The sequence below is a fragment of the Haemaphysalis longicornis genome, unplaced genomic scaffold (assembly GCF_048455015.1).
Source record: "Haemaphysalis longicornis isolate Haplotype H1 unplaced genomic scaffold, Haemaphysalis longicornis Haplotype H1 scaffold_207, whole genome shotgun sequence".
NCBI lineage: Eukaryota > Metazoa > Arthropoda > Arachnida > Ixodida > Ixodidae > Haemaphysalis > Haemaphysalis longicornis.
Genome location: NW_027526298.1, coordinates 352,628 through 377,907, shown reverse-complemented (window position 1 = coordinate 377,907; position 25,280 = coordinate 352,628). Strand labels below are relative to the sequence as shown.

The 25,280-nt window shown below is 46.7% G+C and overlaps 1 protein-coding gene across 1 annotated transcript in view; it reads left to right on the top strand.

Moving 5' to 3' along the window:
• LOC144172449 (neprilysin-2-like) overlaps positions 1-25,034 on the top strand; it is a gene marked incomplete at its 5' end in the record, with an annotated part of 50,859 nt that extends 25,825 nt beyond the window's left edge. Inside the window, 6 exons of the mRNA XM_077701148.1 lie at positions 6,291-6,355; positions 11,794-11,897; positions 14,813-14,872; positions 18,144-18,248; positions 20,207-20,265; positions 24,758-25,034. Of these exons, the coding sequence (XP_077557274.1) occupies positions 6,291-6,355; positions 11,794-11,897; positions 14,813-14,872; positions 18,144-18,248; positions 20,207-20,265; positions 24,758-24,932 (568 nt within the window). The remainder of the gene's footprint in view (positions 1-6,290; positions 6,356-11,793; positions 11,898-14,812; positions 14,873-18,143; positions 18,249-20,206; positions 20,266-24,757) is intronic.
• Positions 25,035-25,280: the final 246 nt, after the last annotated feature.

Below are 25,280 nucleotides of genomic sequence, written 5' to 3'. Positions count from 1 at the left end.
AGAAGTGTGTCCAAAGATGGCGTTTTGCTGCATCTTCAACACTGTTGTTAGTAAACGACCCGGTCGAAGTTAACAGTGAGGCCGTGGATTGCGGCAATCTTGCAACACTGATAAGCGCGAAAATGGCCGCCGTTGCTGACTTACGTCTTTCAGTGGCACGTAATCCCTGTGAATTTGCAACAGGCGCAGTTTCGCATGACGTGCGGTTTAAGACTGTTTTCTAGGAAAACAAATAATAGTTTTGACTGTTTCCAAGTCAGCCATAACGGCACATAAAAATAACGCCTCGTCTTTGTTATCTTTGGTAATAAAACATCAATTATTTGTTTGACGTAACAGTAACATAAGAGGACACCACAAGCCCCTCCGTTACAATTAACCCAACGCATGGAATTTGTCCCCACTCCTCCTGTAAGCTGGTGGGTCGCATAATCTAATTCAACAGAAAACTAACAAAGAAAACTGGCTATTTTATTCATTACTGCGCTGATTGAGCTCGAGCTTGACGAATGTGAATCCGTAGCATCAGTACGCTATGCCGCTATCAGGCGTAGCGATTCGCTGCCCTTACCGCGTGATACTACCAATGGTCACGGCCGTATTTTTTTGCGCTCCCGGCATGCATTTGCAGCATAGCAGCAGACGATACCGTGGCGGTGGTGGCGGCCGGGAAGGTGAAAACGCAACAAAGCTTGCATTGAAGCAGAGAGCTCAACTATGTTACTAAAAGCGAGTGAAACAGATACGGTAAAAAAGATTTTGTGGTGTTCTTTAGCTCAACACCCACCTTTCGCTCGTTTTGGATCAACGTTACTCGATCGCCTTGTGGTGTTGACGCCAATTTATTGTGCAGACAAGGGATTCATTTTCCAACTTAAGTTGCCGTCCTTATTTTTATAATACATGCCAACTGTTTCTATATCTCTTATGCACAATATTTGATAGCTGGGCTGTGACCTTCGAGTTTAGCGTCAAATTACACTGCATGTCGTCATAGCTATACGTGCCTCACGTTACGTATTGCTTACGTTTTGCTTACGCAAAAAACACAGCGAATTCACTGTGAATTTGTGCAGTCGAGAATAAAGCGCCTGGCATGGCCCATGGCCCCAAACTGCCGACGTCAGGGGTTCCGTGACGTGGCCAAAGCACTGGCTGTGGTTGGCGCGCGCTGCTCTGCCGTGTGTAGGCGTCACGGTTTGAGACTGATATCATGTTGCCCGGGCGCGTGGAAATGGTGGAGAACACGGCCCGTCTAAGCGCGCGTACGAGCGGGGATCGACACCGGCAGTGGTGCAGCGAGAACGGTGGCTTCACAAGCGCCCTCCTGTTATGGCGGCCACCTCGGTGTTCGTTTTGCCGAAACCGAGACTTTCACGAATAAACGAGGCTGTAAATAATTACTTACGCTGTATGATTATTGGGCTGGTAAGCACCTATAACAGCAAAAAAAACTGAACAAGAAAACTTCGTCTCACTACTGCTTTAACTACGGCGCCCCTTAAAGGGACCCAGAAAAGCCTTCGGTCAAAGTTACAAAAGGCCTGTATTGTCGCGTAGGGCGAATACAGCGATGCAATGCCATTGGAATTATTGATCTACATTCAGTATTAGCTGCGCCAGAAGCAATTAAATGCACCTCTCCCCACTTGCCCATCGGCTCCTCCTCCCTCTGTGCTTCCTTCAAAGCAAGTGGAAACACTGGGTATACGCCTCGAGCTTCGCGATCGCTGCGCCGCCTGCCGCCGCTTCTCCGCGGCGTTGACGGGATTTGCGCTGCGTGACTGATAGGGGCTCGTGCAGTGTTTTGGTTCTATTTCGCTTCTTTTCGCCTTTCCGCGCCCTAAAAAAACTTGTTATGGTGCCGACTATAGGCAAAGAGTACGTTTAGGTCACTTAAAAAGCAGCTGCGTCTTCGTAGAGTACGCGATCGCCTGCAAGAGCTACCCGGGGACGCGGTTCTGCGCGCTTCGTCGCCGCTCTTCCGGGCGTCGGCGACGGCAGCAACATATCACCCATGTCACCTCCAAAACATCAGGCACAAATCAATTCTACTGACGCCTCCTTTAGACCAGATACTGGCACAATGAGAGGTTGGCTTCATTTTGCAGCGTGGACAACGAATGCGGCTTCGTTTCGCATATATACGCCGCAGAAAAATATGTTTCGGGGATGTGATTACCCAATCCCGGACAATAACTTATGCCCTTTATAAGAATATAAACCATGTGAAAATGTTAAGTATATTCCAAGCCTGTGCGTCGTTAAATATGTGCCCACACACGCCATATAGCAAGAACCAATAAAATGAAACCACAGAAAAATAAATGCTGTGCCAATGCGGAATTTAGAAACATAATAGCTCTAACGGAAATGAAAAAAAAAACAGTGCAGCTTCTGGCATGCTAAAGACGTTCGTCTAAACTTAAGCCAGGTAGGTTTCACTAGACCAACTATACGCGAAATGCACTGCTATTTCGCGAGAAATCTGTGGGGGGGGGGGGGGGGGGCGGGGAGGGGGACGCCGTGTACAAATGCGGAGCGAAATCAAGCAATGAACGTTTTAGCAATCCCACACATAAATCTCGCATTCACTTTCCTTTTGTTTTTCTACTTCAACGAAGAGCTGATCGTACGGCGGACGCATTTTTGGAAGTATACAGGGTAGGCTGTTCAACAAGCGATGAAATGTGTCGTTGGAAGAGTGTGGTATGTGAAGGCCCTCTGATTTCAGTTTCTGGTTTATTCTGCAGGCTCCCTGTGCCATATGACGATATTTCGAAGAAGCATTTAGTCGCGGACGCGGATTATATTGTAAGCCCATCTCCGCGCTGCTCGCAGAGGATATATGTAGCAAATGAAGGTCTGCGGGCGCGCACCTCACGACAAGACGACTCTGTCGTGTGCTGATCCCCGAGTATAATTATGCATTGTCCATCGTACTTTCGTTGAATATTCCCGAAATTAACACAGACTGGCTTGTAAATGGTGGTGATCAATATCTGAGGTATAATATTGGCAAACGTAACTGGTGTGCTGTCAGGTATGAGTGCTCCGCTGATTATGTAAGCGCACAAAACCGATTTAAATCGTAGTGTATAGCCGTATACCATGAACATCTGAGGAACCAGTGGTTACGGAGACACGCCTAGTAAATTCAGGTCAGTGTAACTACAATCGGCTCCATCATACGCCGGTTCCGCGACGCTGGCGTGTGACACACACCTGGCGCTTATACAGACCGAAACTACCTCACTAAGATCGCGTCGGAAACATTTACACTCTCGTAAACACACCCCATTTTCAAACAGAGTGACTGCTCCACACAAACATGAATTTCAAACGCCCACAAACTGTAAATCTCAGTCGTGAACGTGCCGCAAAAGCAGCGGCGGCACTGGGGAGCGGAGCGCGGACTCCCGCGCCTGCTTTCGAAACGGGCCGCTAGGGTAATTTCAGTGGCGCCCCTACAGGCCGCGCTCGAGGCGTATAGCCATGTGACATCGCGACGCTCGACTTCCGTTCTGCGCTAGCTATATTCCTGCGCCTGGGAACGCGTCAATCGCTGCGGACCCGCCTTTGCCGCCTTTGCCTCGGGATCGCGCAGGAAGGAGGAAGAGCAGCCGGGAGCCAATTGGCGGTGAGCGCGACCACGGGCGGCGCTGCGAAGGGCGTCTTCGTGACGTCGGCTTAGGGATTCTCGCATTGGTCGTCTGCTTCACTCGGGCTCGCTCTACCTGCTGTTTCTTTGAGCTCCGTTGACGTTTGATGTTCGACCGCACCTGCTTTTGCGTATGCGCAACTTTTTATCCTAATAAAAGTCCTAAAATCGCATACACTAGCTTAAGTCGTGCTTTACAGAAAGTTTTCGACACCGCTTCGGAAGAAACATTGCCGGCGTGGCCCCATTCCTGCGAAGCCGGTCCTGTGCGGAGAGTTGGAGCCAGGCGTTAGCTTTTGTATTCAGAAATCTTTCGAACAAAGGGAACATCAAGAGTCTAGAAACCGACAACACCGAAAATGCAAGACCAAAACAAATTCCAGGCCTTCGGTGCTCTCGGCTTTGGCAGAAGGCACTAAGATTCCTGGTAATCGTATGTAAGGTAAAACAGTTTTTGCCACCTTGCCGAACGCTCGAAAGTATTGTAGCACATCACTTTACGTTGTCATAGCATGAAAATGTGCCGACATGCACTGTGGGGCGCAAAAAAATGTAGGTTGAGTTCCAAATAACCCACGGTTTGTATAGGCGCGTGCCGGTGCAGGCTTCTAACAAGTATGGAGGCTTATTGAACAAAACGGGTAACGTGTGGGGTAAAATACAGTAACGATATGTTTCTTCAGACCTTGAGGGACATTTCGGTACATTTTCGACAGCCATGCCTTCCCAATATTCAGATATGCGTTATAGTAACACCGCACTCAAAAGTACGAGTACGAGGAGGAGGAGGAGAAAACTTTAGCAGTAAAATCGAGCTGGTTAGTGGGCGGGTTCCTCAATCCAAAACAGAAAGTAAGAGACATTTTCCTCAATTCGTGGAAGATCATCCCGAGTAGGCCAGGATTTGTTCTTCACGCCTGAAGGGGTTGGAAAACCACAAATAGGTGCTTGTAGGTATTCATCGGTCATGATTCTTCATAATACTGAAAACCGGCTCGTACACTGTTTCTTTAGTTTTTAGCGAATATATTAATCCTTCAACACTGTAATCATGTCATAACTGTTTGGGTTGAGATTCAGTTCGTTAGTTACGATAGCAATTCGGGGCGGAAAAGTCGCCTTCAAGTACTCTGGACAACGTCGTCTGCGCCGTTTCGCGGTGGCGTACCACAAACCTTCTCATTGCATTAGCATGTGCATAAACAACGCACGCTGCGGACATGCCCATTCTTGTTTGCGGACATAACGAAAGCCAATGTGTGAAGAAGGGAATGTATGCCTTACAGCCTGAAGAAAATATCCACACGAACTACGTGCGCCTCTCAAACATCCCCAAACCTCCTGTGTGTGGCGGTGCAGAAAAATTAATGCGTCGGGCACACAAAAAACATTCACCTGATACAAGTCAACAACAACGAAAGAAATAGAAGACAACCGCTTTGTTTCCTGCTTTGCGATGCGCGTGTAAGAACGCGCTGCTTGGTGCGTAGCATTACACTGTTGGGTCTTCATAAGAGCATCTCAAAAATACTTTAGGGGAGCCTACGCATTTTGCATACTTATCGAGGAGCTCTGAGCACTGAACCTCGCAAATAAGCTAGAAAGGACGAGTTACGCACGATTATCGACCGATGCTCTGAATGAAGTTGGTCTGTCTCTCCTTGTTCGTTGCAAACTTGTGCTGTATACAGCTTGATGTTATTAAGAGTTGTCAGAAGCTGGAAAAATAACTGAATTACTGGAAATATGCTTTTTAATGCCCTAAAAGATCAAAGCTGGTGATTTTTCGCTTAGGCGTTGCTGCCTCTCACAAGCGGACAACAGCGGAGCGAGTGTAGCAGCGGCGCAAGTGTAGCAGACGACAGCGGTGCGAGTCCCTAAGCTGACGTCAGAGCCAGGGGGCGCCACTCAAACATCTCACCGCCAATAGCAGTGACGTTGCCGGCGGCCGACCTCACCGGCGATTGGGCGCATCAGGGGGTGCCTTCGCCGTTGCGTCAGCCGCGGTCGGCGTTGCGTCAGTCGCGGGCGGTTCGCTGCGGCGTCGTGCTCATCGGCTGAGAAAGGCGATCTTTAAAAGCTGTTTAAAAATTATCCGTACAACGTATGGGGCTCACACTTGGCTCAAACATCCCCCGTTATGTGTTCTACCAACTGAATGCATTTGATTGCCACCTTCACAAAGCTTTTCTGGGTCCCTTTAAGGCAGAGATGTGGTTTCTGCATGTAAAACCACGTGAACATTCTCACGGCCAGTCACCATTTTATCCTACTTCTACTGGAAGCGGGTTGCGGGTTACAGCTCGGGCTAACGCAGACTTTAAAGATAAGGAGCTTGTTTGGTAGGTTTTACTGAAGCTCAATTGATTACCTCTCTAAAATATTAATCATGATCAAAGCAATAACAACATTTGCGAGGTTACTTCAATAATCACCCCTGTGAAAGTGCAGAAAAATTGAAAAATTGAAGGATGTACGAAGAAAAATTCACTCGCGCTAGTTCTAGAACCTCACTGAGATTGATTTGGAAATGCGCTAACTTGCCTGCATGTATTTTTTGCCTTCCAGGTGCCAATTTCGGAGTTAGTCACGTGCCTTTGACCTCTTTTTACCTCCCGTATTTTACCAGGATGCTCCACGTCCCGAGAGTTGGCCATCGCCTTGCCTCCTGTCTCGTTAGGGCCACCTTCACGGGTGAGTTTCAGCTCTTTCAAAGCAATAATCAGTACAAAATATTCGCACATTAAAGTTTGTCCGTGCTTCTGCACAACTACAAGAAAAAATGCCGGGTAAAATAAGCACTCCTTGCGATTTCAGTTGCAAAGCATCACTTTCAAATTCTATCATTACACCCTTTTCTTTAGGGCAATTCTTCCTGTACATCTTACGTTCTTTTCCATAGGCCACCCTTCCTGTATAAATCCTTGCAAAGTACAATTCAGCTTGACTGCGCCACTGACTGCAGTATGGGTTGCGACAGCGCTCTTGTTTGTTATATCTTTTGTATCATTGTCGTTAGAACAGGTGCAAACATTCTTTGTGTTTGTGAATTCTTTTACGTTCCACCTCTTTTCTACGCTGGTTTCCAGTTGTTTTTTAACGTTGTTCTTGTAACAACGAATCCTATGTTGAATTATAGAACGCTCGTATTCTCGGCCATTTGCTTGTTTTGCCTGAAATATGCGCGGGGCTTATTTTGCGCTGAGCTGTGTGCACTAATATAAACCACCCCGAGAATGATGCTTAAAAGGAGTACTTGCTAAATGGCATTAGAAATATTACGGAAGTATACTGTAGGGTTCTTAAACTTAACAAAAGTAGTGAAAAATGCAACAATTATTCCATCTTCACTGACTTGAAGTCGGAAACGCTCATGTTAGCAGAGAAGTTGCCTGGCGTTCCCTAATCGCTAGGCTAAGTTTAATAGAATGGCTCAAAGCCAGCAGATCGATTCCCGTTAGCGCAAATTCATTTTTGCCGCGTTGTACTGGTCGCACCATCTACTGGAACCTTTTGTTACTTTTTAACTTGAAACGCTGCCACAAGGGGGCGGAGTGAGCGCTTCTATTAGGTGCGGAGTACCATAGGGCCGCACAATGTCCGTCCGCGTCCGTGCGCATAGCATTTGCAATGGCAAAAAATCACACAGGCACCGGCAGGATTCGAGCCTGCGCCTGGTAGACCAGACAGAGTTACTGTCAGTCGTCTTACCGATTGGAATACGACCCTTTTTTTATTTATTGATTGCGCTACGACCGTGGGTTAGTACCCGAGAGTCAAACAGCTTACTCCCCCGCATGTAACGGTGCGGAGTACCTTAGGACCTCCCAATGTCCGTCCGCGTCCATCCGTGCGCACACCCCCATCAAGCGAAAATCAAGGGAAATTCAATTTCAGCCGTGAGTTGCAGTTTCATTTAGATAATAATCAAGGTGCAACTCACGGCTCAAATCGAATGACGGTCGGCGTGCGAATCGGATGTACCTCGGGGTGCAACTTGGATGTCATTTTTCCCGTACTCCGCACCCTCGTCATCAGCCACGGAGTGGAGATGCTGCCAATTTTCCCACGGCGTATTTTTATATTTGCTGTCACAACAAGCAAGCAGCCATGTATATTTAATTCAAACAAATATGCAAATAGCAATTATGAATTGATGTCTCATCTCAGATATGCTTCATGTTTTCTTTTTGCTCAACAGTGTTGACAAGTATAAACATATCCAACAGGTTTAGTAGTTTATAATAGCTTTGCCTATGCAAGCATATCGTTCAAGCATTGTTTTAACTTACCGCATGTGTACTTGGCGCTTGCTCTTCACCCCGCTGCGACCGGGTTACCACATTTCGACCCATGAAAGTGTCGACCATGAACAGCTTCACTTGTAATTGTGCGATGTCGATGCACTGATTCGGGTTACGCGCAGGCCTTCTGGGCGAACGTAATCCACAGCTTTTGTTGGTCTAGTGCCGATAGTGCTCGGCGATCGCTCCTGTGTGCCCCCGAGACTCGGTGTGCATGTGATCTGTAGCTGGCCATCGACGTGTCCACAACGTGGCCGTAAATCTCCAGTCCGCAGGAAGTCACGTGGTCACGTAGGAGGGGTGTGGAGACGCGCTGCTGGGCTTTTTTCGCGCTCAGGCGCTCCCCTTCAGGCTTCACCGGCGCCTTTAGTTTTCTTTCTCTATCCGGTTCCGCCGCACCCCACCTACTTCGTACCTTTTCCGCTCCCGAGACCTCCAGGCAGGCTTCTCAGGAGCTCGCTTTCAATAAAGTTGTACTCTCTCTCTCTCTCTCTCTCTCTCTCTCTCTCTCTCTCTCTCTCTCTCTCTCTCTCTCTCTCTCTCTCTCTCTCTCTCTCTCTCTCTCTCTCTCTCTCTCTCTCTCGCTCCTGTCAAGCTCGGCGGCCTCCGACTCACACAGACGTGGAACTTACGTTTGCGTGTAAAATCTGACCACACTGGTGACAAGTACTGCTTCACCAAGACAAGGCGCTCTCTTAGAAATCGACTGCAGGAAGGAACAATTGCGTACATTTACTCGTTAACTTGTTCCTCAGCACCATAATGCTTTTTTTTATATTTGTCTCCGTATGACTTAAAAAAAATTGGTCTCAACGGGCGAACATGTGCAGCCGTTCAAGACCCTTGCACATTGTACGATTCGGTTGTGCACGAAACACTGGCGCCGGGAATGTCAGTTGTGCGTTGCATTTTGCGGCGATAGAAGCTTCTCACGTTCCTTTTTATACTTCGGGCGCAGTTCTACGTTAGGTAGGAATCATCGATGCAGTAAGTTATTCCCCGTCGTGTACCACTGAGACTATCGAGCCATCCGGCATGGCGCAGCCCTGTCTGATTCGACGAAAAACGATTGTAGTCGTGTATCAAACATACGAAAATGCTGCTGTGGAGGAGCCTGTGTATCCGTTTGCACGCAATATTGCGTGAGCAATAAATAAAGCGGCCATGTCAGAAAAATTTTGCCGCCGATCCGTCAAGAGAGGAGCGACCGAGGGCGAAAGGACGCATGCGGGAAGAGGTGCACCATGTAGGACGCGTGCGAGCCTACATGGTGCACTGTGAAACGATTTGGACACTTAAGGAGAAGTTTAAATCCAAGCTTTAGTGTCCTCACTGGCGCCGATGTAAGCCAATACGCCCTGCAGTAAAGCCAACTTTCTCGGTGATGATGATGAATGATCGTGGGTGAAGTGAAAGGAAAAAAATAGCAGTGGCTTAGCTCGGCAATGCCAGGATATATGTAGCGTGAGCTAACGTTCAGCAATCCAATCCCATCCAGTCCAATCCAGTACCGTCCGGTCCAGTTCAGTCCAGTCACTGCTCCTCGCGCATGCGGAGCACGGCTCTCCAGGTGCCCCGCGAAACGGCTATCAAGCGGCTCCGGCGCACCGTCAGACTTGGCTACTGCGCAACGGAGGCGCACAGCTGGGCACGCGCCGGCGCCAGTGCGTCTGCCGCGGCTATGACGTCACACCTCTGGAATGCGAAGACCGGCGAATGTGCAAGCCCAATTCTTTGCATACCCGTACTCCCATTGAATTGGGTTAGAATACAATCCAATTTAATCCAATTCAATCCTATTCCAAATTCAAATCCACTCAAATCAAAATCAATCCGATCCAAATCTCCTCCCGCTTGCGCAGCATGGCCCTTCAGGGTCCACGCGAAATTGCTCAACCTCGGCCAGTGTATAGCTTACGCTACAAAAACGCTTTCCTTGGCCGGAATCGAACCTGTCGTCCTCGCGTTATGAAGCCGGCGTCTACCCGATTGCTCCATTTCGATATGGTCGAAGCGAACGCCGATTCCCACCGTACCGATTCGCACCGTAAACCCTAAACCAAACTTTTGGCCTACGGAATGCAAAACTGAGAGTTGCTGTGGGTATTCTAGAAAAGTGCGTACCTCCAGAGTAGCACATACTTGCAGTGTGGGATCGACCAACCAAAGAATCCATCACGAGAAAGCTTTGCGTTCAACCATCGTCTTCATTATACGAAGGGGAGAGGGGGGGGGAGGGTGCAAGATTTTTTACTGCCTTTACAACCCTTACACCCTAGCAAAGTACAAGAAAACACCCCTTCTAAAATTTTTGTGCTCCTCACGCCGAAGCTACTCCTGGGTTAAGAGCCGCGCCGCAGTGTAGGGCTTCGGATTACTTTTGACCACTTGGTTTTGTTAAGGTGCACTTTTTCTCAACACACTGGCGTTTTGGCTTGTCACCTTCGGCTAAAAATCTGGCATCGCGGCCGGTATCAATCCCGTGTCCTTGGGCTCTATTGAGTAGCACAACGCCTTAGACACTGAGAAACTGTGGCGGCTAAGAGTGAGCCCTTTAATTGGTGTTATAATGTAACTAACATCCTTACACCGTAGTGAGAACTAGGAAACATCTTCGTTAAAGGCTGTTTCGCCGTTCGTAACTCCTTTAAGAGGGTGGTACCTTGCGTTTTTGCCTGGGCGTAAAGGTGTTAGTTAAAGTCCGCTAAAATTCCTTTAAGGGTGCAGATCAATTAAAAGGACAACTGTGACCCTACCATCGCTGCGGCTTGTTTCTCGGGAAGCGACGGCTTTTCACCTCTCGCACTGTTGCTGGGAGAACCACAAGTCGACTCGTTGCCATGGCGGGAATTTCGGCTGGAGACAAAATCGAGATACTGGTGACAAAAAAAAGACGAGGAAAGAAGAAACGAGAACACCTGTCACTGCCGTGGTTAGTACGCAAAGCAGGCTTCCACGGTGTGCGAGGCGCAGGCAAGAAACACCGGGTCACGGAATTTAAAAGCCCGAAACAGGTGTCCGCATCGATGTGAGCCTAATGTTTGCGAGCGAAAAAGATGAAATGCTCATTCATTCCTAAAGATCCACCCATGGATCTTTCACCAATGTATTTTGCATTTGGCAATATTCTGCCGCAGTTTTTATTTTCTTCCTCGAAAAAAAGCATGCAGTGTATACGAATGATATTGTTACGTTGTGGCTGTAAGAAGTACATGAACCATGAGATAGGCGAACAATGTATTTACGGTGTTTACTTGGTGGTCCTGACAGAGCACGCGTTGACTGCGCACACCCGCAGCTTCTTCGCCGCCGGAGGCTGGAACCGAAGCGTCATGTCATCCCATAACAATATCCCGAAGAACTTGCGTTATTCGTGTTTTTTAAAGAACTCTACAGCTTCCGGATCGGCACCTTAGCGATTAGTCCATTAATAACATGTTCAGGAGTGAAATATGTAATGCAATACATAATGCAGTAAATTCATTTTAAAACAATATTAGTGCATTAAAAAATAACCACTAATATGTGTTCGGTGAGGAGAAACACTGCTCTTCTGTCGACACGCACAAACAAGTCTGCGGTGAGCACAATGTCACCACAGCTCCTGCTCTTGCTTAAAATTTTCGAAGAAATGTTCCTTTTTCTTGCAACCTGTCGCCTACATTACCGAGTCCAATATCTACGCAACTCAACGGTTTCCTGCAATTACAGCTGCATTGCTCAATTTGCCCTGACATTTTACGTAAAACGGTTTCGCTAGAGAGACTTGCACTAATTTTTTATTAGTTGCGTCAGCTCAAGAACAATTCATTATTATTCTACCTGCAGATAACTTCTACAAACCCTTCCGCATTTATTGGACTGAAGAAGCGCAGGCTGCCCTGAAGGCCCAGGAACAGTGCTACGAAAAACAGTACCATCCTGTCAAATATGTGAGTGCTCTGTCCCTATTATAAATTATTTTTGTTTTTTTTTTCCTGCGCTTCTGCGTAGCATTTTGACGCAATTTTAATAAATGTATAGCCCTATGATTTGTTGTGCTTTTCTTGGGACAACACATTTATATTGCCATTGCAGATATAGAGCCGTATTTAAAGGTAATAGACTACATACTGGAGCCATCCTTGGGTGACTACTACTACTACTTTTATTTACTACTATACTACTACCTATACTATACTACCGGGAGGTTCCCGTTTGAACCCATTCCCATTTCACCCTTCCCGCTTGTTCCCTCCCGTTTCAACCCGGCGCAAAACGACCTTCCCGTTTCGCCCTTTCCCACTTGGCCCGTTCCCGTTTGAACCCGTTCCCATTTCAACCTTCCCGTTTGTTCCTTCCCATTTCAACCCGGGGCGAAAGAACCTTGCTGTTTCGTATTTTCCTATTTATTTAGCCCGTTCCCGGAATAACGTATCCAGTTTATGAAATGTTATAAAAAACATTTTTATATTATTCTTCATTTATTTCCGTTTGTCGCTGCGATAGCATGCTCAGTACATCCAGAGTCCTTGACTGCTTTTCAAACCTGGGCTTTACTTTTTGAATCTACACACGACGAAATTTGGTTACAATTCAAGTCATACCAATTAACAATTTTTTAAAATTAACAAAGCCTAACAAACAAATTAACAATTAACAAATTAATAAACAAATCTTTTAAATTAACAAACAAGTCTTTTAAATTAACAAACCAAAAAATGATAAAACCAAAAACCCCAGAAAAGCGCCGCGGAAACAAATAAAAAATCGCAAAAACACCCTCACTTTGAAAGAAATCGCATTTTGGCGGACTAACACATTTAATCGTTATATTAGCGCAAGTGTACATCAATGTCGAAAAGAAACAGATGAAAACTATAAAAGATAAAAAGATGTATAAAAATAAAGTAACCCTATTTATCTGGATACATATGCCACATCTGGCTATAAAAAAATTCCCTGCATTTCCCAGAGGGGAAGAATGTGAAAGTGCGAATGCACGAGTTGAATTTGCGCGGTTCGGTAATGTTCGCGAAAGAGAGATCACACACACACACACAACTACAAAGAAAGAAAGATGCATTTATTCACAGACACCTATTTGTGTTGTCGTTGTACTTGATTGCTAGAGCGGATCTCAGCTTTGAAATTTCGTGTCAGTACTCCTTTAAGCGGGTGCATTAGCCCTTCTCACGCCCGATTCCTGGCCAATCCCCCACGTGGGTATGTGCCATGTCAGCGGCCAGGCAGCGCGCGCCCATCTCCCCCCCGTTGCCAAAGAAGACGAGGAGATTCCTGGTCAATCCCCCACGTGGGTATGCTATGCGGACATCGCCGGTGGACGCAGGTTCAGGGTCGCTTAAGAAGTGCATCACACTTAAAAAATCACAGTCATGAGAAGCGGCGAAAATTATAAACTTAGCTTTGCGTTTTATTGATTCTGTTTATTCCCGTCACTCTAGCGTACTCAATTTGCATAATAGGGAAAACCTTCAAAAACTTAAGCAGTGCAGGGTCGTCTCTAGCCTAAATTTTCTTTACTACAGAAACTTAACATTGTCACGGGAATACTACCTCCAAGGACCTTTCAGACGTTCAGCCAGAAGACATCATAGTAAGACATTAGGCAGCCAATCAGCTGAATTACTATTCGAAAGTTCTCTTTGTTTCCTCGTGCAATTTCTTACTGTAATACGTTAACGGAACGAACAGTGAGCTCGGTATCGTTAGAAAAATTTTCCCCACGTATTGTAAATAGGTGTTCTGGTTGAATCGTCGTATTTTAAAATTGGAATACATTACGAATGCATATCCTTGTTCGGACCCCTTTGCGTCTTTTACGTATTTGTCTTTTACTTATTTGTCTGGGGCGTTTTTAAACTACGCCAACCAATACTGATGTGCTTTTATGTTCACTCCTGCATGAGCCCGACCAGGCCGTAAAGTATCAGTAAATAAATAAAAATATCTGCCCATTACTCACGTAGGTAAGGCATTTGTAGCCAATTATCAGAATTCTGCACATCTTTTTGCCTTTTTTAAAGTCTCTCCTACGGACATCTTTGATCTATAGATCTCTCGAACCCGAAGACAAAGCTACGCTCCAAACAATGAGCATAAGAGCGGCTGATAAATAAATTTCAGCCGCACGTACGAACACCAACTGCAGAAAAATCCAATGCGTGCATTCCTCAAGATATTGGGTATCTTTATAGTAAACTTTCGCCGCTACAAATTTTGTGTCAAGAGGGCAGTATCGACCTAACGCATTCGGAAACTTTTACCGGCCGGAAATACCGGTCGATTCCGGAATAGTTGGTGCATACAAGTTTTCAGTGCATGACCCGTTGCTTGTAAGCACATTTTGGGGAACAGTTTCGAAGACGGTAACGCATATTTTCAGAAATTCAAATGGTTTGCAACAATGCGGGTTCAAATGAGAATGTCGCTTTGGGAGCGGGTTGTAACGGGAAGGGAGTTTTGGGAACGGGATGAAACAGGAAGCGCCCAAACGGGAAGGTCGTTTCGGGAACGGGCGCACACGGGACGGGTCAAGCGGGAAGGGCGTTTCGGGAATGGGTTCAAACGGGAAGGGGTGAAACGGGAATGGGTTCTTTCGGGCTACACCCATACTACCTACTATACTATACTACCTATACTATACTACCTATATAGTACTACCTATACTCTACTACTATATACTACTTACCTTTTATTTAGAGCGAGAGCAGTTGAGCGAGGCCAACGTAATCAATTTGCTTTCTACTCATTTGCTTTCTTTTTGCTACTTTCATTTGCTACTTTCATCTGCTATAAAGCCGATTTGCGTTTTGAACTAATTAAAGTAATTACGTTCTTCTTTTAGCCCCCATCTTCAATATTTACAAGAATCGGAGACAATGGTGGACTTCGCGTTGCCTATGAGGTAAGCACACTGTCATCTTTAGGAACGCTGCCAACCCAGCTCACCAATGATTAAAGGGACCCTGCAACACCCTTTGAGCAGTGCAAGTAAACCTGCGCGACGCTTAGATTACACTGCCAGGAATACCTGAGCCGAATATTACACGTGTACATGAAGCGGTGAGCCCGCAAATCGTTGTGAAAGACGTGGAAAAACCAACCGCGTTCTCCTCGATTTTCCTCATTATGCACCCCTGGCATGGCCTAAACGACGTCATTGACGCCATGGCTGTCCTATTGGTTGTCCCTTGTCAACTGCGTGGCTAATTTCTCGCATTTCCTGTGACGATCCGCCGTCTTCGGCGCTGTGTTCCGACCTCTTTTATGTCTGAACCTGTACGCATACTTTTGGTGTTTCTTTGGTTTTGAGTGCGCGCGGAGTTTTAACGATGGACTAAATACTTTCCTTTCAACCAGCCCCCTCGACAACAAACGTTTATTCCTTCACAAACGCCCTACCAGCCCGAGCGCGCGCATGCGAGCAGGTAGCCATGCCTGCTTTCTTGTGGCACCACACCGGAAATGGACCCCTCCACGTTGCGGTGAAAAGGAGAAAACTCCCCGGCCTATGATATATCGAAGGCCGCCGAAGAGAACGCCGCTAGCCGTCCACCTCTCCGGGCTAGAGCACGCAGCTTTCATCCGCGGTCGAGTTGAGAGGGAACAATTATGCGCGATTTCTCATCGCGCGTAGTTACGGTAACTGTCAATGGATTGTCACAATTCGTTCGGGAGGAGATTGCTGGGACAACAGAATTTACCCCAAAATACATTCCGAGTAGTTGATGGTAAGTGCTGCAGGGCCACCTTAAAATATCACGGATATCTTTATCTTCTATCAGTGTTCACAGCCAGGGTCGCAAGCATATTGACTAGAAGCAAGTCACAAGGAAATAAAAATGAATCAGCAAGGAAAACGCGAATTAGTGTCTAGATTTACCGCACATTTCAGTTGGTGTGCTGTTAGGCAACATTTAGCAGGAACGCCCACGGCAATATTGTGATAATTGAAAAAAGTCCTCTGATCTTTTAGTAGAAGGTTTTATGCTTTACGGAATGCTTGAATCCATTGGTATTTGCTTAGCGTGCTTAGTTGCTGCCTTGGCTGAGGAATGGGGTAGGAAAAAGTGGGTGATGTGTTTCTGTCTTGAAAATACTCCTCGCAATCGGCTTGCTTGAAACAATGCATTCATACACGTGTAAGACGACACAGCGCCGTCGCACAATACTGGAAGGGAGCAACAAAAGCATGCATTGTAAATACAGAAACCTTCGTGACGCATGTAGCCGAAGCTTTACCTGGGCTATGAGGCCCGCTGTAGTGAAGCGATTCAAATAATTTTCAGCCCCTGGCGATCTTTATTGTGCGCCGTAATCTCGGCTCGTTGGATATGGTGCAGGTGACGCCAACGGGAGGCGACCGCCGCTCCTCTGATTCATGCTTTGCGTAGGTGGCGCTTCTTTACCTAGTACGGTAGGACGTCTGGCCTTAGGCGCGCATGGAAAAACAACTAACGAAGCAGTTCAGGGAGATATGGGCTGGGCGTCGTTTGAAGTTAGAGAAGCTCAGAGTAAAATATGCTTTGAGATGAGGTTGAGGGAAATGGATCAACGAAGGTGGGCAGCTAAGGTTTTTAGGTACCTATACTTGAAAAGCGTGGACACGCAGTGGTTAAGAAAGACTAGAAGGCTAACGATGAAATACGGAAAGAACAGTGGGGAATCCAAAACAGCCAAGGTAACCAAAAAAGAGGCAAGGCAGATTGAAACGAATAAATGGAGGGAAAAAAATGGAAGCCAAAACGTCGTTAGAGATGACAGGGCTGAGAAGATGAACATCAGAAAGGAAAATTTCTACGATAATTCCCAGGGCAGTGCTTTGCTTTTTGAGGCTAGAGCAGGTTGCCTGCGAACTAAGAGTTTTGTGGGGAAGTATTCACAAAATGATGGGGTATGCGTGGTCTGCGGAAAAGAAACAGAAACTATGCGGCACATCGTGCTAGAATGTGAGGGTATCCACCCAAATCTACATGAAGGGAATATTGGGCTGTCAGAAGCCCTAGGATTTAAAGGTATCACAGAGGAAGTGAACTTCAAGGCTGTCGAGGGGACGAAAAGAAGATTAGAATGCTGGTGGACGAAAAGCAGAGAGGGGAATATTGCCTAGGACAGTTACCACTTGTAACAGAAAAAAAAAGTATTTTGTGCCTAATAAGCGTTTTGTGCCTGCCCTAAGCAGCGCTAGTATTGAACCAAAAGTGTAAAACATAGGTATATTAGTCTTTTTTGGTAAGATGACATGTCATCACCCCGATACAAAGGGGAAACCAATAGAAATCATCATCGATGCGCCGAGCGCCCACCGCGCTTGGCCGGGTGTTCCTTGGGCAGCGATTCGCGTTCCGCAGCGCATGAGACAAGCTGCATTTTTAAGTTCCCGTTACGTTTTTCCGCACCCAAAAATTAAAAGCACAAGTGAGGACACGGAGGCCTCTAGTGAATAAATTTCTGCTCATGTATTTTCCAAGAGTGATCGATTATCACACCGCACTTGATAAGGATGAATATCGCGATCCTCGCACGCGGTGCCCGAACTCACGACGGTGAGCAAAAGGTACGAAGAGGCACAACAGAAACATTTAATCTCAGAAATTAAAAGCAGGCTGCCAATGGATTTATTGCACAGTGAATGGGACTTCTCAATGCATAAGACTGACATAGCACACAAATGAAACTAACATCTTGAAGGTAGCTCACTTAAACACGGACACTAGGGAAAGAAACGACAAACCATGACAATTAGCCCAGTTGTCACTTCTTCTAAAATGAAACTAAGTCACGCATTCGCGTGTCTTTCCGTTTCCTCGTTCTGGGACTCGACTTTCAAGCTGATCCTTGTGAGCGCATAAAACTTTTTGATTTTGTTTGCAAGTGCTGTCTTGTGTTCAGGGCAGCCAACAAAATTCAACTGGGTAAGCTAAATAAACGATACAAGGTCCTTCTCCTTGTCATTGGCGTCTCGTTTCCGCCGCCATCAAAAAGTCAGCCACAGCGTACGAAATTAAACCCGCGTCCTTGGGCTCGGAGGCGCCAATTAGCGAGTGTTTATGGTATGCGGGGTTTGCGGCAGTCTGCGAGCGACTTCTCGCAAGAAAACACAATAGCAAAAACTAACCTCAGCAGCCTTTAAGATAAAAATCTCAAGCATTTGCTCTTTTTTAACCTTATTGCAGAACTTTCAACAACTACTTTTCACGAAGAAGTACCTGGGGAAAAGCTACCGCCTTGCCGGATCAGATTTGTCCACAGACCAGCTATTCTTTACGTATTACGCCCTGGTGAGTAAGCTTGGCATGTTCTTGTTCTTGACTGTCGCAATACATTGATCTGTAAAGGGTCCGTAGAAAAAGAACATCCTTTAAATCCTTTGTTAGGATTTTCATGGAAATGCAAGACTTCTATATATTCAAAAGAAAACGTACTGCCATAAAGTAAAAAGCATCAACTTTTCAAAAACCCTTTACATCATATGGATCTTCTGTTTCTAGAGGAAACAACAAACTCAGGCAGTACACTGGCCAGAATCATCTGCGGAAACGTGCGCGGCAAAGGATGACCCTTATCAATTAACAATTCATTCGTCGTCACTGCACCGAACGGCAAAAGGACCGCACATCACTGAGAACATTTCGTAGGCGAGCTGTCTTCGCCGTTCGCTAAAAAGAACACTCGCTAGACAAACATAGATTCCCGTATGACGAGGAAAAAACACATTTCCTTCCTCTCGTGACACCTAAGAAACAGCAACAAGAAAAATACAGAAAAACTCTGGCTAACTCGAAGTAAGGCCGCTTTCAATAACCGCTGTACAATTTTCCGAGGAAACACACGACACAAACCAACTCCCCAGACTTCACACTTAGGAAAAATATTACACCTGCTCGTACGCTCACATGACTGAACCCCGCGCAAAGACAGCAAAAGCACTGTGAATCTTCCAGACGTGCACTTTGAACTGAGCTACTGCGGCAGGTATACATTGGAAGGCCAAAGCCAGTTCTTATTCGACAGTGCTGCATTGTGTTTGCGACTGTTCGCTTCCGTTTCTTCGTCGTCTGGGGCGAATCACCTCGAGAGGCAGACTGGATGCAATTTACGTACACCTTTCCCACTCTGAGATCTCTCCTCCGCATGCACCTCTTCTATGCACGTGCCGTCGCATTGACCTGTCGCAGGGCACGCATCACACTATTCTTACATGCCGCAGTGGATCGGTGGCTATCGCGTTGTCCTGCTGATTCCAGGGACGTGGGTTCGGTCCTGGCCGCGGTGGCTGCTTTTCTAGCGTAAGCTACACTGGCCAAGGTTGAGCAGTTTCGCGTGGGCCCTGAAGGGCCGTTCTGTGCAAGCGCGAGGAGCATTGAATTAGGTTGGATTGGATTGGATTAAATTGTATTGGATTGTATTGGAAATAATGCAATCAATTAGAGTACGGGCGTGTAGAGAATTGGGTCTGCACATTCGTCGGTCTGTGCATTCCGGAGGAGTGACGTCACAGCCGCGGCAGATGTGCTGGCGTCGGCGCGTGCCCAGCTGTGGGCCTCCGCTGCGCAGTACCCAAGTCTGACGCTGCTCCGGAGCCGCTTGATAGCCGTTTCGCGTGGCTCCTACGTAGCCGTGCTGCGCATGCGCGAGGAGCAGTGACTGGACTGGACCGGACCGGACCGGACTAGACCGGACCGGACCGGACTGGATTGGATGGGATTGGACTGGGTTTAATTGGATTGGATTGGATTGGATTGAATTGAATTGGATTGGATTGCTGAACCTTAGCTCACGATGTATATCCTGGCCTATCCGAGATAAGCCCCTGCTAATTTTTTTTTCTGAGGCAGAAAGTGAAAACGCCCGTGTGTCGAGATTTCGGCGCACGTTAAAGATCCCCGCATGGTAAAAAATAATCCGGTGTTCTCCACTACGGCGCGCCTCACATGTCAGGTGTAGCTTCAGCGCGTTAAACCACACAACCAATGAAACGCTAGTTCTTGTTCCATTCCGGCATGACGCTGGCTGATCGCTGTGGTTAGAAAACGTGCCTGCTGCGCCGGCTACCCTGCCTCAAACTCCACCAAAATCCGAATGTGTTTTTGTTTTTGTTTTATTTTCTCTTTACAGTGGCGGTCATTTTGGTACAATACGGGTTGACGCTGACGACCACAACACCGGACACTTTTCGCGTTTCTGAGGCGTGTAAGCTTCCGCCTTAATGTGTACGTTTTTACATTTTTCTTTTCAGAGTAACTGCGCAAGTGCCTCCCAAAACGACCCTGGCGTGAAGGCATTCGCCGAGGACAGGTATCGTACTCCAAAATTTGATTTTTTTTAATTGTGGTGTGTATTTCTCAGCGGCACTTTCAGACGCTAACGACAAAAAATGAGAAAAAAATTGAGGTGGAAAAGGTTCTTGTGGTCACGCGTCGTTGCGTCTGTATCGGACAGAAGTTACAACTAGCGCGCGCTGCTTAAATAAGTCCAAGCAAACGTTGGAGTTGGTGATATGAATCGCCAACCTTTCCTTTAATGACACCTGCGCTCTAAATGACATCCCCTCACAGGGGCCGTGCGTAGTGGGGATAAACGCTGCTATGTTTACGGGACAACCTAGAGGACGCACGCCAGTAGCTCGATGCAATGTTTAGTTGGGTTCGTACCAAATAGACTAACTTTAACCGCAGCCTGCCTTTTATTTCATAATTCAAATGTCTGCTTTAGAGGAAGTATTGCAAATTAAACAATAAATTTGGCTAACTTGTGGTATTGCATGGTAGTACTAACGTTTTTAAAAATTGCCTCCGAGGTCGTAAAAAGCGCCGATACAGAGTAGCACATGAAATTGTTTTGTAGGATCTTCTACCATTTATGCGTACAGTATATGCTTTGCCTGCGTGCTCAATTCATATTATAAGACAATGGTAGCCCTCTAAGATATTGTTAGCAAGGACATTAGGGGCATTAAAGGAGTACTGACACCAAATTTTTACGCCTAAAAATGATATAATTGGATTCAGTAGTTTGTACAGATGCCTCACAGAAATTTTTGCAGCGATCCGAGGCCGGAATCACATCTAAAATGGATTTTGATGGCCCAGGCCGCGAGCTTCCACAAATCGGCAGCACTAGCGAAATCACTTTCGGCGTGACGAAACATCGGCCTGCCTGTCTGGCCGGTTTAGGGTGACGTCATATAGTCGTTTTCGGAGCCGGAAACGATATCCTGCGCTGCTGTTGTCGGTGGTATTCGTTCGGGCAGGAAACGTGGGCGTAGCTGTGTGAGCAATGCTTGTAAACGTTGCGTGTTCGACGTCTTTGCTCTTCAGTTCGTTGCCGGCGCATGGTGTTCGGCACTGGTGCCGAAAACTGCGTGGTGCCAGCACCGCGCGGTGCGCGATGTCGACGGGCGCGGCGGTGCACGTCGCCGAGCTCGCCCAAGTTGTGGTATGGCAAGCTCGCGGTATGCGAAGTACTGCTCCTGCAACCCTGTCCGAGCAAATCGACGATGGCGCCAAGATGCATTATTTTCCACGTGACGACATGCAACGCTAAACGTGGACTGAGTTCGTGCGCGGCGGCGGCCGCAAGAACTGTCGCCCAAGCCAGCGGGCTCGGGGTTGCTCGGGTCACCTTGGGTGTTGGGAACTTTAGGCTTAGTATCGTGGCGGTATCTGTACAACTGCCAATGACCATCCCTTACACAACTTTTCACCACACTATCATCCCCTTTTTCGCATATGGAGCTTTATTTTGGCAATAATTTCCGTTTCAGCGATCGGTGACCAAGACATCTGCCGCGGCCTGTTTTGATTCTAGCGTGCAGGTGGCGCCATCTTTCGGCCGCTCGCCGCACTGCGGTGCCGGCAGTGCTGGGTCGGAGCGCCGAACCTCCGCTGCCGGTCAGCGTAGGCTTACCATCGCGGCAAATATCTGAACCCCACTTTTAAATTCAGTGCTGATAACAACCCCTAGCACAATTTTTCAACACACTAACATCTACTTTCTCGCATGTGGAACTTCTTTTTCTCGATCAGATTGATTAGAAGAGTGGCGACAAGCTGTTGCTATCACGGTCTGCGCCGGTTCGAGCCGCAGTGATATTAAGAAACGGACGACAGTGAAGGCATCGCCGGCTTAATCGCCTGGCCAAATAAAGTTGTTCTGTCTGTCGGGTGACAGCGACTCATCCTAGTCTGACGATTGAGACGACATGTCGACTGCGCGGGCGAGTGCGGACCATGTGCAATCGTAGCAGACGATGCGGCGAACGCATGGAGGAAAGAAAAACGTCCCTGACGTCACGGGTGAGACCGTGACGTAAGGCTGGCCCGCTTGCAGGCTGGCCTTCGAACGACCATTTTCCCGCGCAGCGACCAAATTTGAAATTGGTTGCAATAAACTTGCTTTAATTAATTCTGTGTTGGCGGCTGACGGCTTTCGATTCGATTTTCGTAATTACTGGCCCACTAGGTATTTTTTACAGCATAAAAACTGAAAGCGAGAAATTTCGTGTCAGTACTCCTTTAATAGTTCTTTCAACCCGAAGCGAGTTTACCTATTATCAAAAAAAATTATGTAAACATTGTTTCGATATACACATGAAGTTCGAACACAGTAAAAATAGGGTCAATAGTATTCGTCAGTGTGGTTTGTTTTACCTTTGCAAAGGTTGTTATTTAGGTGGCCGAGGTAGACGAATCTTTTCTAGTACTGCCCGAAAATTAAACTAAGAGCAGCCTAAAAGGTGCGTAGACTAACTTTCGAATGCACACACGTAAACCAGACGAAGCAAGGGAGCACTTGAGAACAAATGCGGTGTCCAGTCCTGCTACATCAAAGTCCACAAGAATTTCGCGGTCGTCAGCTGGTCCCGGGGACACATATGAACTGACATAATTAACGCTCGGAAACGCATTCGTCGTCACTGCGCCGAACGGCAAAAAGACCGGACATCACTGAGAACACTTCGTAGGCGAGCTGTCTTAGCCGTTCGCTGAAAAGAAGACTCGCTAGGCCAACATAGATCCCCGTATGACAAGGGAAAAACACATTTCCTCCTTCTCTTGACACCTAAGAAAGAGCAACAAGAAAAATACAGAAAAAACTCTGGCTGACTCGAAGTAAGACGAAAGACTGAGAGACAATTGGATGGCGTACATTGCTCGGCACTTTCGGGTTATTTTCTAGCACCAGGCGCTTCGGACGTGCCGCTGCGCTGAAGGCTCTGTGATGAAATCTTCAGATGTTTTTCCGGCATAGTTATTAAATCTTAGCTTGTCCAGAGCACTTCGGGAGAACAAAGGGCTCAGAGACACCGAACATTTTCCTACGAGTGCGAGATAGGTCCATTTAAATGTCACTGAATGTTTTGCGGAGTTTTGCGCCGCGAGAAAAGTTCCCAAGTTTTCCTGTGTGACATGTTTCGAGGTTTTGTCATTGAATTGGGGCAGGTTACTTTCCAGAGATGGGCGGTAGCACGTTGGCTGTAGCTCGGAATCATTTGGGCGGTATTTTCTATAAATGAAGTGCGGAAAGTTCAGTAACTTCTACGGAGAGATCCACGGCTCCGATGTCTCCTTTTATAGCCACGACGTGTTCGTCGTCCGACGGGAGCGCTTTGGATGTCATAGGGGTAGACTCGTACAGCCATGCAGAGCGTATTGGCAACTTGATGACTCTTGACAGCAATAGGAAGACTCGCTGCCAACGAGCATAGCCAGGCGCTGTCCAGAAATGCGGAATCCTTTGTATTGAATGTCAGAGTGTGATGTTTGCTAATGCACATATTTGATAGTCTAAATGATAGAATGGTTTAGGTTGTAAAATTCGGATTGGTTTTGGTGACTTCGAAGCTGAATAGGAACTGGTGAATTGGCCGTGGGCCTCTGTCAGCAGTCGTAATCGTCACTGGAAAAATAATCTAATTGAGTGGATATGTCAGGTTTCTGGATGTGTATGTTCGCGTCGCTGCCAAATAGGTATCGGTAAAACGTAATTTACTCAGAAGGCGGCAGTATGGTCACTTCCATGACCTTGCGACAACGAAAACCACTGTAATAATCATCCTCGTCAACAACAACGCCTGTTGTGGTGGGAGGCGTGCTTAGCTCGCAATATAGAGCCCTAAGGTCAATTTCCATACAGGCGCATATTTTTTTTTTATTGAGCACTTGATTCGTTTAAGTATTTTATCCCTGCGTCGCACGTGCGCCATTTAAAGACGGTTTTGCTCCCTGCTCAACCGCTCAATACACCGGTTGGTGTTTTAGAATATAAAAAGCGTAATCATGAAAATACCCCCAAAGGGTTTTATTTTGAACTTCTATCTACCATGACAAGACCACACCATCCCAATTAGGGCAATATCCGGTGCATGTGTTTGGTTAAAGTAATTATGGTGCTCTCCTGCATGCACCAAAATGTGCTCGCAGCCTTGCTTTGCTTATTTCAGTGCGAATTGAATTATCACTTTTTAAACGTAGCCTACCCTTAATTTCGCAAAATTTTCACGTAATTTCTAAATATATTCGCGCTCGAAAATGGCGGGCTTTATACATTCACTTTTATGATAAAAGAAACATTAAAAATCAGCGCAGTACTTCACCTGCTTGAGAATTATGGGTTATGTATTATTTCAAAAGGTCGAAAAAAACACAGCGGCAAGTTTGGATAACCTTTATATCCCAAAAGAACCTAAAATTGCGCGAAACCTTTTTCAGGGGAAGTTTTGTGACCGGCTGTAACCAGGGCTCCACCAGTAAAAGTTGCTCGCAACTTTTTTGTGCCATGTTTTCAGGGTGAACGTTCCCTTGATGAATATGCCAGAGTTCGCGACTGCTTACAAATGTGCGGACGGCAAGCACATGAATCCTGTCGAGAGATGTTTTTTCTGGGAGAAACGGCTGCGTGGACTGTCAAGTTTCAAAAACCAACTTCATAAGCGTGACAGCAACGTATATGAACACTTCTGAAGTGTTAATAGAGCATTTGTTTTTCAGAGATACTCGAGTCGATTTGTGATTCTTTGGGAAGAGTAAGTCAGGCAGCAACAAACCTTAACAGCCATGGGTAACGGACTGCATGCTGTAAATTGCATGATAGCGTGTACTATATGTGGAGTTAAGTGTTGCGCTTTTCAACCACCAACGCCCACGTAGGTGTGTAGAAAAGACTTGCGCCTCCCGATGCAACACGGAAAAGGATTGACGAGTAACGAGCAATTACTCGCCATTTGTTTTTTTCGTTTTCCGCCACGGGATTGGTTCTTCCTAAGCAGTGCGCCAGATTTGCCGATGCACAACCAACCAGCAGCCTCTTTA